The sequence below is a fragment of the Lytechinus variegatus genome, chromosome 3 (assembly GCF_018143015.1).
Source record: "Lytechinus variegatus isolate NC3 chromosome 3, Lvar_3.0, whole genome shotgun sequence".
NCBI classification, from domain to species: domain Eukaryota; kingdom Metazoa; phylum Echinodermata; class Echinoidea; order Temnopleuroida; family Toxopneustidae; genus Lytechinus; species Lytechinus variegatus.
The window spans coordinates 17,113,070-17,132,854 of NC_054742.1; the positions used below are offsets into that span (position 1 = coordinate 17,113,070).

Here is a 19,785-nt window from a genome sequence, read left to right on the forward strand (position 1 = left end):
CTTATCTTCATAAAGTCTACATTGAGGTCAAGGATGGCCTCATCATTTAGTTTCCTGTACTGATATTTTATGTATTATTTGTGTGCTTTAGTGTGTCTGTGTATTATCAGTTTATATTTATGTGATTTTGTTATGAACAACATTGTACACTATATTTAAGGAAAAAGTAATAGTTCATATTTTGGGGATGTGAGCGATAATTATATCATTTGAACTATATTTACATGTAGTTACAGTATGTCGTGGAACAAATATCCTCGAGTCTCTTTCATTGATTGTGAGGAGGTATACATTGCCAGCCAGATAATCACATGTAAGAATGGGCATTTAAAAGGAACCATGGTCGCTTTACAGAATCAGATTTCTGCTCAGGAAATTGAAATGTCGGTGAACTCTCCAATTTTCTTTCCTAAAACCCATAATTCCTGTTGAGGTGATAGGATATCCTTTCAAATATACATCTATGTCTTTGAATAATCAACTGGAAACATCATATTTGCTATAATAGCGTTGTAAACTCATAGTAGTTCTGCAATATTAATTTGTTCAAAAGTATTCAGCAATGGAGAGAAACAATTGAAAAGGCTATGTGATTTAGATTTTCTGAAATGCCAATATGTACATTTTTATGTAGTATACATTTATTTAATCATTATCACTAATTTGACCTGAATTGTATTTTAAAAGACTTCTGCATCGTCATTTAAAATCTCTATTCTCATCTCTGGCACTTTGAATAACCCCCAAGGAAATGATTGTTTTTTGCTCTTGCATGCCCAAAACTGGCTTATAAGCAGAAATAATGAGCAAAATAAAGTGAATGGAATAAAGAACATAATCACTTATTCTAGATAATAGATCTATACGAAGATTTTATTTTTACTGCTTTTGCTTAAATAGTTACTTCATACAAATCAGTGTAGGGGTAGAGCTATTGACAATGGGATGGATTGGCTGTGTATCTTACATCATCTGCTAGTATTAATGAAAACATCACATATTTAAAGATGTACTTGTGAATATTGTTTTCAATGCAAGTGTTCATAATGTATGTGTAAACCTCAAATGTCTTTTGTTTCACAGGACGAGGTACAGAGTTCGGTATCGTCAAGAAGTGAGGACTCGCTATCGCAAGTTGAGGCTGTGTTGTAGTGGGTACCATCAGAGAGAGAATATGTGCATACGTGAGTAGAATCTTGAAGAATTAACATACATGTGGGGGTGCTTTTTAACCATTAGTCATACAAGAGCTGTGCAAATGGCTTGCTCAATAGCCAGTAATATCTTCAGGCAACATGGGAAAATATAAAAGCTGCGCATTGATCTTTCCCCTTTTCAACTCAATGATTGATTCCTTATAAATGGTTTGGCATGTCTTATGTGAGCCAATATAGTGTAATTCTGCATATCTGAGGTTATATGTTGAATTTGATTTTTTTATATAAACTTGATATCAATAATTTTATTTTCTTTGGACAAGAAATATATTCATGTCATTTAGCTTTTTTTGCTAAAAGAAAACTCATTAATTTCCTAACACTTATACATGGGTGTACTGTGATGGAAAACACCAGTGTGCCTGTGCAAATGACCCTGGAATTATTCATTTACAATTTTTTTCTGGACATGGTCCATAGCATACACCTCACTCTAAACTATAGTCTTTGGAGTACAGACATCTTTATACCTATATCTATATACCTATACTAATTCATGTGTAGAATGATCAGTTAGTGAAATTTAAAGCAGATACGAACCAATAGCGCCATCTTGAGTCCTCAACTACTCATACCTGGCCAGTTTCCTGACCTATAATGCTAGTGTAGTCTAGTAATATAGACCCACTTGAATGATAACATGCTAATTAACTACCCAATAAATGTATACTGCAATAATTAACCAAGTAGCAAAACAATTACTTTTCCTCTCAGAACATTTTAGTTTCTCTATACAAATACAATTATAGGTCAATTCATTTTCTGTAGTATTAGTAGATATCTGAAAATGTTTATTTCAAGACTATGTGTTAATAACCTGCATTCAATGAGAGACCACACACAGTTTACTCCCGCTTTAAGAGACTAAAGAAAAAAGTTGAAGAAAGTCCCATTTGCAAAAGAGAAAATTATTATCAGAAAATAGATTTTGAGCCAAGAGCAAGAGCTGAGTCTGTATGTCAGACTAATTCAAATTTCTATATATGGGTGTTTTTCTGCCTGAACTTCAAAGTCTGCAATTTGGGAATCTTACTGTATTTGACCATGGATACACACTTAGTTCATTCATCATTACTCACTGTTTCAACTTGTGTTTATAGACATGGCTACTTTTCATTTCAGTCTTATAGAATGCAAAAAATAGGCCTAAATGTTTCATTGATAATACACTTTTGAAAAAAGTAGCTCCTATAAAAGCCAATCTTAATTATGTTAGACTTTATTAGAAACTTTCCTTTACATGATAATGAAAATGAAAACAGTATTTTAGTCTTGGCAGTGCATTTTGAAAACAATTATGTTTCTGTGTTGTTTGTACTGTGGGTTATATATCTCATGAGGAGGAAATTCATTTGGGAGAAAAACAAGATATAAGTAGCATCGATTTCTCTACTTGACATCATAGAACGATCAAGTTTATATCTTTTCACACTGATTTGTAAATATTATTAGATATATATATATCCTGAATTGGTGTGTACTTTACAGTTTGAGTGACATTCCAAGTAATACAACTCAACATTTCCTCAAAAGAGTTCCTTGTTAAAGGGGAAGTTCACCCTGACAATTTTTTGGGTAAAAATAGGGGAAAAATAAGAGTATTGTCAAAGGTGTGAGAAAAAAATCATCAATGAATAAAAAAAATAATTAGAATTTAAATTATTTGATATATGACGCCATATGCGAGAAGCTTTCCTACATACATTTGTATCATGTGGTAAAAATCAATGAAATGTAGTTTTCTAAAAAAAATATTGAGAAGGATTTTTACTGTACCTTCAGTATATCGATAGACAAATCATTTAACATCCATTCCTAAAATGGAAGCAAAAATAAGTGACAGTCATCACAAACCATCGAAAAATTGAGATTTATGCATTTTATATTGCATAATATATGGGGAAGCTGCTTGTTTATTACGCCACAAATCTACTATCTAAAATTCTGAAAACTTTCTTAATCTTTGATAGATTTTCCTCAAACCTTAACCAATATTTTTTTTTATTTTTCTGCTTTTTTCACAACAAACTTTTCTTCAGGGTGAATTTCCCCTTTAAGAGGAATGTGAACTGGAAATTATTACATTGCCAGTATATATAGAAAAAGTAGTTCAATGAATGAAATACAAATAATCATAGTAATCATGATTCACAAGATTTTACACCATAAATTAAAATTGTAGAAAAAGATTTTTCTCCCAATTTCCTATTATTTTCTGCCAGGACTTAAAATATATGTTCAGAATATGTTATTCATAAAGATGTAACACTTGACTTGGTTCATCCATTTAAATGTGAAACTGATTTGGGAAGATTATGCAATATAATGCATAGACAACGGTAAATTGGTTTATGTTTTCTTCCTATATTTTTACACATTATAAAGATGAGGTGATGAAGAATATTGGAAAATAGAATTGTTTGGGATGTAGCTGATAAGGGTCTGAACAGGGAGAGATTCATCAAATAATTTTTTTTTCTACAGCTATTTGTTCCAGTCCCTGTGTCCATGGAACATGTTCTGCTCCAGATCTATGTACCTGTGAAGCTGGATATAGGGGTGATACATGTGAAAGTAGTAAGTACAGTCATTTCTAAAGTTAATTGTTTTTAAAAAGGGCATAATGATTAATCTAGCTACATTGTATAGCTGGTTTTATGTTTGAAAAATCTCAAATATTTTCACATGTACATGTGATGTTTCCTTATTTACTCTTTAAAGGTTTGTCTGTAGTGATTAACGTCATGGGTACCATACTATCTATTTCTCCTTATTGTGAACCTCTATACGAAGGTCAAAGAAAACAAATTGAAAGGTCACTGTCTTCATGAAGTATGTATTACTTTCAGAGTGAGGCAGCAATGTTTCAAAATTTATTAGATACTGTGTTTTAAACTAAATATCTAGTATAATTTAGTTAAATAAACAAACTATTTAGACAAGGGTTCTGTATCACAAAGGTTTCCATCCAGTTGCTAAGTGGAAATGGTTTATCATGATCATGATCTTATGTACATTTTGTTAGACACTCTGATTGGATACTTACAAGCATTCATGCTCTCTTAGCAATCAGGCAAAAATCAATACCCAAATTACAATCAGAAATTCAGAATCGTTCAAATTTGCAATGCATGGCAAACTTTGTATTATTTTTGCCCATTTTATACCAATTAGAACAATAAATAAAAGGACCATCTGAAGTAAAAGCCTTTTCATTGTTTATCGTTTTAGAATATAATGTTTTTCATAAGGAAAGTCACTTCAGAAAAGGTATTAGGCTATGTTTCTTGAAAGAAATTCTATTTACAGGGATGCATAGCATAAAAGCATTCAGACACCCTAATCAATGTGTACCCCAGTCTTCTATTATTACCCTAATAGCTAGCTCTTATTAGAACATATCACTGTCATAGTGCAGAGAGATGGGTCGAAGGGAGAGGTATTGTCATCATAGTTAGGCAACAGTAGGCCTATTGATAAATAGCACTCATGAGTCACATAGAAATGTGTACCATACATGTATACCTGAGCTTGCTGTATTTTCATATCAGAAATGCACCATCTTTGAACTGCTTTAAGATAAAATTTATGAAAAAACTTACACCCGATTCCTAAATTAAAAGATTTGCTTAGTTGCATTTGTTGGTTGATTGGTTTGACAATTTATTTACTGTTCCATTTGATATTGAGTTGCCCAGTGCCCTGATTTGTTTTCTCTTTTATTTGTCTCCCTTGTTATGTAATGTACTTTGTATGGATAATTTTTTAAAAATGTATTATGCAGGCCTCGAAATAATCGACGTCCATCGACGGCCATGGCCGTCGATGCCCCCATTACTGGCCGTCATGCCCTTCTTCTTTTTGCTAAAAGTTACGGCCACTAAATATGTGCCCTTTTTTATATGGCAGTGGTGCCCTTTTTTCTCATAAATGTGCCCTTTTTCTGATAAATAATGTACCCCTTTTGAAAGTCTGCACCTTTTTTTCTGAGCGAGGAAAACTTTTCTCCGACCTCAAAAAGTATTCAATACCTTAGCTTTACCAGCGACGTCCAGTGCCTGTATTGCAGTCTAGTCTGAAGCCGCGCCGAACGATGAGCTAGCTATACACAGCTGGCCGGCTGGCCGGCCGCTAGCGCGCTTTACATATGCTATGTAAGCTGCAGCATAAGAATGGACGAGCGCGAGCTCCGTATGTGTACTACACAAATGTCGCGCGCGCTGTACTGTCCTGGCGAGCGCGCGCGATGCGTAAGTACAGTACTTTGAATGGGAATGTTTCATAAAGCTGTTCGTCAGTTACGAACAACTTACGAACGACCGGTGATACTTTCTTGGGTGCTAATCAGATTCACATTTAATTTCATGTAGCTCAAGAAAGTATCACCAGTCGTGTGTAAAGTTCATTTTTTCTTTAGTAAATAATGTGGTTTGGTAATGAATCTGATGTATAACATCAACTATGGAAAGCCCCCCCCCACGCCGCAAAACTGTAACACCTACAAATAATTTATTACATGCCCCTTAAAAAGTGGCCTTGGTGCCCCTCTGTATGGCCTTGGTGCCCTCTGCTGCCTGGCCTCGATGAAAAAGTGCCCCTCAAAAAAGTGGCCTTGCCCCCCAAAAATCCTATTTCGAGGCCTGTATTATGTCTTTATTATGTCAGGGTGCACTTGTCACAAGCACTGCTTACAGAGTTGTTACCTCCACTGTGTTGAATTTTTTGGAAAAATTGTATTAATGCTTTTATCTTCAGAAATAAATGTTGAATTGGAATTAAATGTTCAACTTGCTAATTTCTTAGAATAAGTCCTAAATGTCATGAAGACTGATATACAGTCCAAGTATTCTAATCTAAAGAGGATGGTTATAGGTTGACTGGTCAACTTGACTATGGTATGGTTATAAATAGTTTTGGAATGTTTTATATTCATGGGAGAGGTATTTTTCCCTGACCAGTGATATTATGTCATCACATATATCTTGCCTGATGGAACTGTCATGCCATCATTTACATTTTGACAGTAGATGAGTCTACATGATTGGTGTGCTTACTGTCAGGTTAAGTCACTTATAAAGGTGAATGTACTATACTTCTAATAATATTAGCAAAATTGTAGGCCTTTAATACACTCCCATTTCCAATATCACAAACAGGTAGGCCTAATAGCTAATACTGAAGTGTGATGTCATAAATTTTCCAATTTTGCATTTCAGTATTTTTGATACCATATTTTGGTAGAGCATGATGAAAAACCTCCCACCTCCAAAATTTGTAGCGAATCGAATCACTGGGGCCTGAGATATGACCTCATGAATACATAAAATAGCCCAATAATACATTGGCTTCAATGGGGCTAATTATGTATTCATGTGGTCATAACTCAGGCCCCCATCGACCAATTCACACCAAATATTGGTAGTGGAAGTATTTCATTATGCTCAACCAAAATATGGTATCAAAATTCTGAAATGCAAAAATTTGTTTTGGTGACATAATCACTTTGGTACTCAATACATGTAGGCCTATTGTCTTTGTAAGTAACTTTACCACCTTAAAGGTGTGAAATGAAAGACATGAAGGTGTAATAGACTGTTTCATATATTTGTTCAAGAGGCCAAATGGTCCATTTTAAAATTTGAAGGTTTGGATGTTCCATTCCTTATCTTTTGAATTATTGTTCCTTGTATTGGATTTTTGGAATATTTATCCTATAGGCTATAGGCCTACATATATTGTTAATTATAATTCATGATGATTGACAATATGTGGAAGCTTTGTAAAACTCATTATGATTCATAGCAAATTCTGTGAGTTTACTGGAGGCAGTATGAGAACATGAGATGCAGCCAGCAATACTTGGGCGAGGGTAGGCTATGAGATTAGGTAGGATGAAAATAGACAAATGATTCATACAATGGATAGGATTTTACAAAAAATGTGCCTGACTCTGCAAAGCTTGTTTCATTATAAAATTTGACAATCAACCAAAAGTAAGTGTCAAGGTTTACAACAGGGATTAGATAATATACATTATGTTAAAACGATTAACAGTAGGTGCCAAGTTTTTTTTCTTCACCAAATGTCCATTTCTTATTGTGACTTTGATATAGCTGGAGAGCCATTAGATTATATAAAGAATGTAATTTAAAGTGTACAGGAATTTTGCATGGATGGTATGATGTGAAGACAATGAAGGAATCTTGTAGCCTATACATTATGTGAATGTACGGCATTTAACAAAATAATCACCCATGGTTATTCCTGCAGGAAGATTGTTATGACCTGACATAGTTTTATGATACTGTTTGTTTTGCTACCTGATAGTGAATCCCTTTGTATGCCAAGGTATATTGTACATTTCAGATATAGGTCAGGCAGACTAGCCAGGCAAGTGACCAAATATATGATACTGAGAATAAAAATGATGTGTATACTTTTGATAATTATCCTGTACTTTTTTTTCTTGTATCTTCAAATATGTTACCTTACTTTTTCATACTGTACAAATTATTCCCTCTGTCTATGTCATTTACAAATTCAAATTCCAGATATTTTACTCTGAACTTTTTCCCCTTTGCTATCCATCATTATTTCTGTGCATTGCTTCAGCTCATCTATTTGAAAACACTTTGGAAATCTTCTTAGATCTGCAAGAATTTTGGTTCCTATTCTTGTTCATCATCTTGTGTATCTGACTGTCTATCTTTCTTCTAATTCATTCTTGTATGGTTGGTTTTAAAGCAGAATAAGAAAGTGTTTTAGTTAGACTTTTTGGGGGCCATTATAGGTTATATCAAGATGAATCTATATTGATGTAGATCTACATGTATATCAACTTTCATTTTTTTTCTCCTCAGCTTGCCCAGATAAGAGATGGGGTAGTAATTGTCTAAATCGTTGTCAATGTGCGAATGGAGCATCATGTGACCCGACGGACGGAAGCTGTTCCTGTCAAGCTGGCTTTTCAGGTAAATCATCTATAAACAATCCAAATTTGATGGTGACCTCAAATATTTCATAATTCTTGTACTTCTTTAGTGATATGATCATGTACTTCCCTGTGGTAAACTAACAAAGATAAACTAGTTTTGCAAATGGCAAAAGATCTGATAAAATGTGATTTTGGATTTGCCGACTTGAGAGTTGAGTGAAGGAATAGGATTATGATTAACCCACATCATTAATGGATACTAAGTAAATGGCACAAGTGCAAGATCATACATTTTTATTACAAGATGATAAATTTGACAAGCATATATTAGTCTCTTTTCTGACCTTATTTATGATAATGATCAGTGAAAACTGCTACTGCTAACATTTGCGATCACTACAGTTTTTTATGATTTTTAATTCACACCTAAAGATCCATAATAATTAGATTGTTCCTGACAGAATGTTTGTCATCCCACCCACAGTGAACCTCACATCTCAAGTTGAATACCAGTAACAATTTAACAAAGTCCTACTGTGTGCCTTTCATTCTAAATTACCATCATTAATAATAGAGTATTCCCATGAGTCTACTAGATGCATTATTGATGTTATGCTCCATGTTGGTTGATGATCAGTTGAGGGTGAACCTATTTCATTTTCAGTGAAATTTTCTAAATTTTAATGTCTGAATTGTAAATATTATTCAAGCCTTGTTATTTTTTAAAGAGGGGTTTAGCCATTTTTACTTCCATTAAGGAAATAATCGATGTTGTTCGAATTAGATCTCTAATTTGGTTTGCAAGCTGAGGGAACACATTAAAAGGGAAATTCCATGCTATATCCTACAGGAGTTTTAACGTCCTTTTTACTTTTTTTTACCCCAATATATATATATATTTTGTCTGATTGATGGTGTTCCTGAAGGAGTACCAGAAGGGGAACAATTAACCAAGACTTTACAATTGAATGATAAACAAATTTGATTTGTAAGTTTAGGTGGCAGTCATAATTTATTAGTAGTCATTTTATTTCAATTATTTGTTGTAATATTGACAATTGTATTCCCATTTGTATTTGTAGGTCCCACTTGTTCGGATCCATGTCCTGCGAATACTTATGGTCCAGGGTGCCTCTTAGAGTGCCAGTGTGAGAATGGGGGTAGATGTGACTCGGTAACAGGTGCATGCTCATGCCCCCCTGGATATCGACTGCCCTTGTAAGTAAATTCACTTATAAAAGTTTCCTCTGAATCTCTAACAATTTGCTTTTAGATATTAACAAATATATTACTCCATTTTTTAGTCTTTAGTGCTCAAGATTATGATCAAAATTTATGTCAAGGTAAGAAATGGAAATCAGGAGTAAATAAGTTGTTTCTGTAAATTTGATAATAACAGTCTCAGTGTAAGACTGTGTGTTCTCTGGAGGTCCTCAGTATGTAAAGCCTTGTACATAACACTTCTATGAGCTTGATATGGTCTATTATCAATCAGGGGATATTTCCTTGTCCTAATGGAGGACAGACAGCAGCTGACTACTCTACTCATGTCTCTATGGCCCCTGAGTTTTATAGAGTGTTTTATCTTAAACATGTCCGGAGCTTGGGATTTGAGACAGAGTATTTATTCATTGAGAATGTACAGTTTTTACTTAGGGCTTTGTACCCTGATTTTCCTTGATTTCACATATAATTTTTTATTGTTTTGTGTTATATATATGTACCTCTCCCTTTATTCTTAATACAGCATTATAATTAAGATGGAAAACTATATTCCTCAGATCATTATGATTAATTTTAAAGGGTGTTGAAGCCTACATGCATATGAACCCATGATGTAAATTAGTTTTTAATATGGCAATTTAGCTATTATGGTAACTACCAAGGAAGCTGTGATTTTTAAAAAATTACTGTGAAGTTCTGTGTATACAGCGCACCCAACTTTTGGACTTGTCAAAAAAAGAAGAAGACATGAACATTACCGGGAAAAATTACCCATCCGAATTGGCACATTCTTAACCTGTGCTACATATTTTTTCCCCTCACTTTTCAACACTAAATAAGTGGTAATTAATTGAACAACAGAGAAGAGGAAAAGCAGCAGCTAACTCCAAATATTGCTGCCGGTGTAGTGGAGCCCTGTTACGGAAATTCTGTGAGCCCCGCACTTATTTTTAATTGCCGAAAATCATGGGACGTGCGTAAGTCATGTGACCGTACTGTTGCGAGGGGGAAAAGCCTGCCGCCTATTCGGTGTGCTGGTAGATCAGTTCCCTGTGCAGCGCTAGTGGAATAAAGAACACGCATGTTTTTGCAAGTTTCAGAGTGATAAGTATTCATCATGAATATTGCATTATGAAAATTTTTAAAGTCTATTTTGCCATTCATGAAACCGTCAATTATCCCATGCACCTTTCCGCTCTCTACAGCCCCATATGTATGCATTCATGTCGGAACTGCTGCCGTGATTCCGTTGTCCCTGTGTATAAGACGCATCCCAACTTTTAACATTTTGTGATGTGAAAATAAGTGCGCTGTATACACAGAACTTTACGGTAGCTGCTGAGCCCTGTTAATATCGGTTTCATAACATTTTCTCTGATGACCATTGCTCTGCTGTAAATTCCACTCACTAATGGAATGACCAACTTCAATCCCAGAGTTAACAGTATACCCTATCCTAAACCTAAGGTAAAAAGTCCATATTTTATTGTTCGAAATAGACATGAAATGGAATACTCCAAAAATTTGCTTTGCCTAATTGATTGTTGGTCCGGCAGCCACTGTACAGCGCCAGATTGATGAGGCTCTATCCCTTCAATTGTTGAACAGTGTAGCAGCATCTTTTAACATCTTTTGGTCTGATGCGGCCGGGGTTTGAAGTCCAGATCTCCTGGTTGTGAGACAGATGCTTTACCAACTGAGCCAACTCACCCTATTGCAACCCTAACCCTATATCTGATACCCTTTTCATAAACCTATCCTCCAATTAGCCACCTAAGAGTAATGCGAATAATTCAATAAATATTGCGTTCACAAACTCCGAAAATAAGCTGCATTTTTTTTTACGAGCGCCCGTCCTGAAAAAGGCGGATAATCGTAATGACAACTGGACACGCCCCCTCCTATGCGGTTGTGTTGGAAAAGGGTGACCTTGTGACCGCACCATGGCAATTATCCGCATTATTTGGAAATGCGTTCATAAACTCAAAATCTTGTCCCGATGCTGCTATTATACGGATAATAGCAGCATCAAAATAATGCGGATATCTCTGGTCGTCCTCCAATTTTACGACCAAATTATGCTGCTATTAGCCGCACAATTGGGTTTATGAAAGGGGTATTAGATGAAATAAATCCTGGAGAAATTGTCTCATGAGCAAATGTTGTGTCTACGTTTTATCAGCTATAATGTCAGAGTAACAACAGAATAGAAATTTCATGATTGATTGATTTCACGTTTTTTAAATAAATGTTTAGTTGAGTTTGGTATCAATCCATTTTGAAAATCTTATCTCCAAAGTAGAATTAGGTGTAACTTACAGTTGGCTACGTAATTTACATGCTATTTTTAAATCTGGGCTAATAAAAACAGGACATTCCCATTGATTTGAGATGAGTGTCAGTTTTAGAGCATGAACTACATTGCAAGTTGATGACATATAACAGCTTTCCTCATAACAGCATAGGCCCCTCACTCTATCAGGTTGTTGTAACTTTTAAGATTACTGTTGGCAATTGGTATTATGAGATGCCCCAAAAGGTGAAATTGATTTATTTAGCATTATGGGACACTTTTTTCCAGTTTGGAATTTTGCCAGACATATTTTGCTATGAAAGTTCGAATTCAGCTGACCAATTTGTAGTTATGATTCAGTTTTTGTTCATATTTTTTATTAAGTATGCAATGTTTGCTTATGCCTTATTAAACTCTTGGAGAGATTATTTTTTATGTTCATACTTTTAAACTGTCACTTATATGACATGTAATAAAGATAAGTGCAGTCTTGGATAAGTAGATTATGACGTAACAATTATCAATTGCAATACTTGATCATAATTGAAATAATGATATTTGACTTTTCCTTTTACAGTATGGCTTTTCGATTTTGGTAATTTTCCTTTATGATTGTTGGTTTACGTATCATTTTATTGAATCATATTTGATGCTCAAATGCAGTCGAAAGTTTCTTGAGCAAGTTGAGCTATATTAAGGTTTTTGATTCCTTAGACAAAGTTTTCTCCATAATGAATGCCTCAAGAACTCTCTCCCCTCTCTCAAGAAGGATCAGTGTTATGCAGACATGGATCCAGTTTATATTAGACCCAATAATTTAGAGGGACTGAATATTGTTCACAAACAATACTGCTCCTCAGATATATCCAGTAAGACTGGATCTGCCACTGGTGATGTAAAAGAGTTTTATGTGTCCATGCTATGACTGTATCATCCTCTGTCTCTGGCCTTCATTTTCCCATATACATCCTAGTCACGTTTTGAGAGCTCTTGCTTTTGAGGTAAAGGGTGCCTGATTTAGATTTTGTCAATTTGGGCAAAATGTTGCCAGGAAATAACCTTCCAGACAGTGCTATGGATGCATCAGTGTTTGTGAGGGTAATATGAGGAAAAGTGTCTGTGGGTCAAACAGTGGGTGATGTAGAAGAGTCACTCCTATAACAGGAGAATTATTCGAGTTGAGGTTTATAAGGAAAGAGTAGGATATGTTATGAAATGGTCATTATTTTGGAGTCAAATGGTGGGTTAAAAGTTCACTGCCAACACTTAAGCAAATTAATGTGACACTTTAGAGCATTTAGGTTAATTCCATTGTGACTTATGGGACATTTGATACTTTTTTCTACATAACTGAGGTGCATATCTGAAATAGTAGCTGCACAAACATGGATTTACTTTATTAAACTGTAAGAAGAATACTGAAACTCACTATATGCAAAAATGTATGCTTTCAGCTTGGTTGCATAGGGTGCTATATCTTCAGAAATGTCATTGTGACTTATGGGACATCGATGGACCACACAAATTGAGCTCTTTTGTTCAAAGTGCCATATCTATCTCAGTTTTATGACAATGTTTTTAGATTTGGGCTTGGAGATTAACCAGTGATAGTGCTCACTAACAGTACTTGAATTGGACTTGATTCATTTCATTTGTTTCAGTAGTTGTGTGCAATCGTGTGTGACTTATGGGACAAGTGAATGTGACTGATGGGACCCTATCTCATTTCATGGAATTTACATTTCCTCTCGATGACTTTTTAAGTCAAACTTAATCAGGCCTCTACAAATTTTTTTTTCGTCACTTGCCCTGTTGGGCAAGTGATGAAAAAATTTGCTTGCCCGATAGAAAAAACTGCTTGCCCAATTTTTTAAATAATTTTTTCATTATGACGGCACTATTATTTTTATTAAGGTATACAAAATTACAATTGAGAATCATGTCCAGTATAAAAGAACACACATTGAAAAGGATATTTTCAGCAACGTAGGCCTGAGTCTTAACGTTTATTTTGGAGAAAAAAAATCGATGTTTTATGGGCATTTAAGGTTTTAAAAAACCCGTCAACAAAAGTTGCTAATATTTCATATTTTGCATCTTTAAATCCACAAAACGGCTACCTGCTTACCATATTTCCTTAGAATTGCTTTCATTTACCGTAGTTGGAAACTATAAAGAAAGCCAGTGAAAAATGTTCAGCTCTTAATTAGTTGGAAACCATCAAGTCTTTACTTCATCATTTTATGATGTTGCACTCGGTCAATAATTTTTATCTACATGTTTTCACATGCTACTTTTTTTCTATTTTGAGGAATACCTGTTCACTTATTAATAAATTATTACTAACATTGTTTAATATTGTATGATTTTTAAGTAATTTTTTTCACTATATGCTTAGAATCTTGGGTGTGTGTGTGGGTGTGTGTGTGTGTGTGTTTGTGTGGGTGTGACTGTGAGTTGAACTTTGATATAAATGAATTCAATATCTAATTTCTACTTCGCCTATTCCAGTACAATAACCTGTACTCGGCCATGTAATGAAGGCCCACATACCCTAACTTTTCCTGAAGTTCTTTGAAAACGCAGACTTCTACGAAAATTGCATTTCTCTATGGGGGAGTCTAAATTCGGTGAGAATGTATTCATTAATAACTTAAATATACATGACAATGAAGAAATCATCAAACTTTATTGGAAGTTTTGAATAATATACCCGAAATGTAAACTCTGTCTGAAACAGAAAATCACCATATTTGAGGCCTTTACTGAGCGAATTGTCCCCCAGAGCTCTGGCAGAGAGACAGAGCTTAGACTGGCTAGCTAGTATGCGCACGTGCATGAGCGTCCCGCCGGCCTTGTAAAATAGATGGAGCTTTGTTTGATGATTTATTGTCTGATATTTACCTAATCCCCTCAAAAAGGGAAACAAATGAATTTTAAGTTATAATTAACAAATACAGCAGTTATTTTGGATGTTAATAGGCCGTTTTGAAAAGCAAAGCCGAATGACATGACAACTCACCAATGCGTGGTTACTCGACTCTGTGATTTATTTCCTGTGTAATTCTAATTCTTTTATCACAAAATTGTGATATCGGAAGGGGGAAAATGTGCATTAGAAATTGAACATGGTGGTAGTCATAATGGACCCCTATACTACATTCAACTGTTTCCCGGCCATTGCGTTGATTTTTTTCATACCTGGTACCATGTGTATGGAAATACGTGGTACAGAAAAAATAACGCAATTTCGGAATTTGAAACTCCGCTACTTGCTATTTTTTAAGGCTTGTTCATGATTTTGAGTGTGGATTTTGGATGATTTATGGAAAAACGAGGTACGGTACAGAAAAAAAGACGCAACAACCACTTGCCCGATCGGGCAATTGACTTTGAGAAGTGCTTGCCCGCATGTCATTTTCACTTGCCCCGGGCAAGCGGGCAAGCGGGTTTGTCGCGCCCTGCTTAATTTCAGCTATGAATAAATATTCCCTAATAAGATGACACCTTTAATAATTCATGCCATTGTGTCAGAAATAAATTCAACAAAGGGCAGAAACATCTTTTCATGCACTTCATTTATATACAGGGAACATTAACCAAAAAAAAAGCTTCCTAACTTGTCATCAAGCTTTAAGAACTGTAATCAAATCAGTACAAAATAATCAATAAACAATTACAATCATAAATATTTAGCAAACAGATGAAAAATTAACAATTAGAAAGAATGTACACACTTTCCCATTGTGACTGATGGGACATAATGATAGGACATATTTGTTACAGATGAGACAAATAAATGTTGCCTTTCTCTGTTTGTCACATACAGTATGGAAAAAAAAGACCTTTACAGTGTATACATGTAAGAACATTAAGGCATTAATGCTGCCATGAATTATATCAATATTCTTGTTAATATATTCTCTTTTGTGTCAAATGCTAATATTTTTCATTAGTTGTTGATGTTTATGAAAAAAAAAACAGATGGATAATTGGATATCAGTGCACAGACAAATTTTTGACAAAAAATATCAAAATTTTGGCATAAATTCTTTAAAGAAATGTATTAACTGGACTGTCTAGAAAACGGTTGCAATTGATTTCTACTATCTAAACTGCATGTATATGTATACTTGTATATAGTAAAAAGTGTATTCATTTACATGGAAGATTTTACCATTGTCTGTGCAAAAAATATGAAAATAATTGATTTTCATGAAAAATCCAAGGTGGCCGCCAAAAATTGCCAATTTGGAACCCCATGGGACACGATTTGACAAAGGGAACACCAGGATTCATTAACTATACACTTCAGGCAATACAAAAAATGTTGGTTAAAATATATCATGGGGGTGCACCCTATCACAACTTCTTTTTTTTGCCAGCTGCTTGGGTTGATACATTTATGTCATCTCTTTCATAGAAATTCTGAATGTCTGTAAGGACATCATCATTTATAGAGTACCAAAGTGATGATGTCAGTTGTCATGGTGTAATGGCGGCCTGGTTCTAAACAAAATAACCTGGGGCCGTTTCATAAAGCTGTTGTAAGTTAGGAGCAACTTTAAGAATGACTAGTGATCCTTTCTTATATGCTAAAACATTGCCAATTTATGATGACATTTACCACAAGGATCATTGGTCGTTCTTAAAGTCGCTCTTAAGTTACGAAAAGCTTTATGAACCAGTGCCCTTTTACGACTCTCAGAATGATGGTAACAACCAGGGACAACACACATCACCATTTTTGCAAATACAAATGTGTAAGACGATCATGCAGCTGCGACTAGGTTTAGAACCGGCCGATTCGATGTTCATGACATTGTGACATCACACTTCGGTCCTCTTTAAATGCGCATGTTCCTTTCTATTGGCAGGCGGCAGGAATGATTCTGAGAAAACTTGATTGCAAGCTTCTGAACAATTTTTTGGCATTTACAGGGGCTTTAATAGCTCTGCTCATGGTAGCCTTAAATGCATCTGAGGACTGGTGCTCTTATTTTGACAGGATCCAGAGGGTCGCTCAACTACAAAATTTGTGACTGATGGGACATTGACATAGGTTTTAATAGTTTCCATGGAACTACATGTATATACCAAGTTCACATCATATGTAAAACAGTGGATGCATACTCCAAGGGGACAAGAAAACCAAGAGAGTGATCTGGACCTAAAAAAATGAATAAAAGCTAGGGTGAAACAAACCCAATTTACCTGCACTCAGCTTTGCATTTTAGCGATCATATTCAGTTTTCTCCTTCTTTCTGGACTGGGCACACAATGCAAACTTTTTTTTGTTCAATGCACTGCCTATGATATTCAGACTGTTTTTTTTTGACAGTCAGCATACTGTTCTCCAGCTTTTAAGCATTCTCATCTCACTCTTTGATGTCATAGACAGCTTTAAGGTGGCATGGTTTACGAACTGTATGTGTGACTTATGGGACATGTGACTTATGGGACTTAAATGTATGTCCCCCCAGTATAGCTATTTCAAGTCCAATACAGATGCAGCTTGATTTGTTGATGCAAGCATGTACTATGGTAGATAAAAAAGTCCAATACTTGTCTCCAGGAGTCTATGGCAGCATATGAGGGAAACTTAATGCTCAAAACTGTGACTTATGGGACATCAAACATACACAACTTGAAATGTATTTTGTGCCTCACAGTTTCACTGCAGCTTGTAAAACAATACAGCTAATTGTAAATTATTGCTTGGAGGTCACATGGACAGTGGAATTTTTCATCAGCACCCTTTGCTTGCCAGGAGCCAGGGATGGGTGAAAGTTGTACACTTTCTATGAAATCTTAGTACCAAAATGCAACAGAGTGCACATTGCATATTTTATGAATGAATGAGGGTATAGTAAATATAAGTGTGTTTTTGTAAACCTTAAACTGTATACTTATAAACAGTATAAACAAAATTGCTCAGAAAAGAAATTTTTGAAAATGGAAAAATGCAACATTTGGCTGGAATTGACCTTTAGCATAATTGAAGTATTTTGTCTTTCTCATTTAATTTTATAATGGATCATATTTTAAAGAAATATTAAAACTTTCTAGTTTTTTAATGGATGGATTCAAATGTTGATAAAGAGGATTTGATAGGAGGAAATTATAATTTATAAAAAAAATATTGGCATTGCTCTTATGTGTTTAAGACCGCATGCTCGATCTGTAATGAAAATCATAAGTCAGAAAAAATGGAACCAGTGGGATTCAAACCTGCCATCTACTGCTGTTTTCTGACTTATGATTTTCATTACAGATCGAGCATGCAATCTTAAAGTAGACAACCGAAGAATCAAAAGTATTTTATAATGTCTTTTTGTGGTCAACATTATAAAGGGGAAGTATTACTAATCAGATATATAACTTCACTTTTTAAAATAGTGATTAGAGTTTGCAGAAATCAGCTCTCAAAAATGACTTATTTTCATGGCATATTTCTGCCTTCGTCCGTCCTCTGGCGAGCTCCAGCTGAGTGACGTCACACCAAGAGCAGTGAGCAGCTGAGCTGACAGCAGCCCATTGAAGACGATCTTTCCAATCAGCATTTTTTGCTCTTAGAATTGTTTATTCCTCACAAGATTGGTCTTATTACATGTACATAGATAAAAGTTTGAATTTTCTGAACAGTAAAATGAAATGCACATTTAACATATTTTGGTAACCGATATTTAGCTTAGAAAAAATTATTTGTTTTCAAGAAATATACGTGAATAAACAAAGCATATTTTCACTTAGAAATCATGCTTGCACCACATTGATATTATTATCAATATAAAACATAGACATTCGTCTTCACGACTGAATAAAAATTATGAAATTTAATTACGTAGCAAGTTCAGGAACCACAAAAAAACACGGCAATATCCATCGCGAAATGATTGGAATTGCAGTTGGATTGCCGAAGCATTGCGAGGCAACAGCACTTTGTATATATATCATTATGAACCCAAATACGATTAAGATACTTTCTGTGGACAAATCTGTACGCACGTAGTTTTTTTGCGAGTGCGGGGATCCTGGTTCGAAACTCTTTGATTTTTTTTGGTTCGGGATTTTTTTTTTTTCAATTATATTCCTTCCCCGTTCCTACCAGCTTTTTTCTCTTTTTATTTTCATGTGAGATTCTGTTCAGTCCTGTATTTATTAAATCTTACTTCTTAATTGCTGCTTTTTATTTTCAAGTTAGATTCTCTAGGCCTACTTTGGCCTTTGGGCAGCGACTCCCTCACGGTAGTCACTTAAGAACCAAGTTTGAAAGGACACTCGTAAAATTACGTCACTCACGCCGATGAATATTCATTAGATCGTGGTCGTGCGTGTTAATATTCAATACAAACTCTCTGCATGCATGCACTCAGTGTGTATTGAACACGCACGACCACGATCTAATGAATATTCATCGGCGAGAGTGACGTAATTTTACGAGTATCCTTTCAAACTTGGTTCTTAAGTGACTACCGGTACCCTGATCACTCACTGACTGGAGTGGAGCAACACAATGACGAATGCAGTAGACAAAATCGGTCTTTACAGTCCACAATTCAATAAAAACGGGCAAAGGAACACAGTTCTGATTCACGTTTGGTCTGAAGTTGTCGAAAACAGAAATTGAATGCCACATAACATGAAGAAAACGGTAAATTCGGAAGATATTGAACAGGTCAGTAAGGTGATTCAGTGCATGATGCACAGAGAGCTGATGAGCTTGTCGATTGTGTGACGTCATTATTCTCGACCGTTTTCGGCTGCGTGATTGTCGGTCTGGGGGGCTGAGAAGGGTGTCTAATAATTTCATTTCTTGCATTTCCACGACATCTATAAGACTTTTTAGTGATATGTTTGTGTATAAAAAGACAATACCTTTCCATCCATATATAATTTGTCTATAATCATCACTTTCGTGAATTTTCTTCGTGTGTATCCTTTAAACACATAGGATTCAAATGTGGATTGCCATGGTATGTTTTAAGTTAGCTTGTTATGCTATACACATGCATGATCTAAATATGAAATCTGCATGGTAAAAATATGTGCATTGTGCAAAAAGAAACAGGGAAAAGTTTTTTTTTTCAAGTGGATGGATTACATCATAGTTAGGA

The 19,785-nt window shown here is 35.0% G+C and overlaps 1 protein-coding gene across 1 annotated transcript in view; it reads left to right on the forward strand.

The window, feature by feature from the left end:
• Positions 1-19,785, forward strand: part of LOC121410360 (multiple epidermal growth factor-like domains protein 11) — a 67,432-nt gene that overhangs the window by 13,063 nt on the left and 34,584 nt on the right. Inside the window, exons 4-7 of the mRNA XM_041602393.1 lie at positions 1,084-1,184; positions 3,702-3,794; positions 8,078-8,188; positions 9,234-9,369. Of these exons, the coding sequence (XP_041458327.1) occupies positions 1,084-1,184; positions 3,702-3,794; positions 8,078-8,188; positions 9,234-9,369 (441 nt within the window). The remainder of the gene's footprint in view (positions 1-1,083; positions 1,185-3,701; positions 3,795-8,077; positions 8,189-9,233; positions 9,370-19,785) is intronic.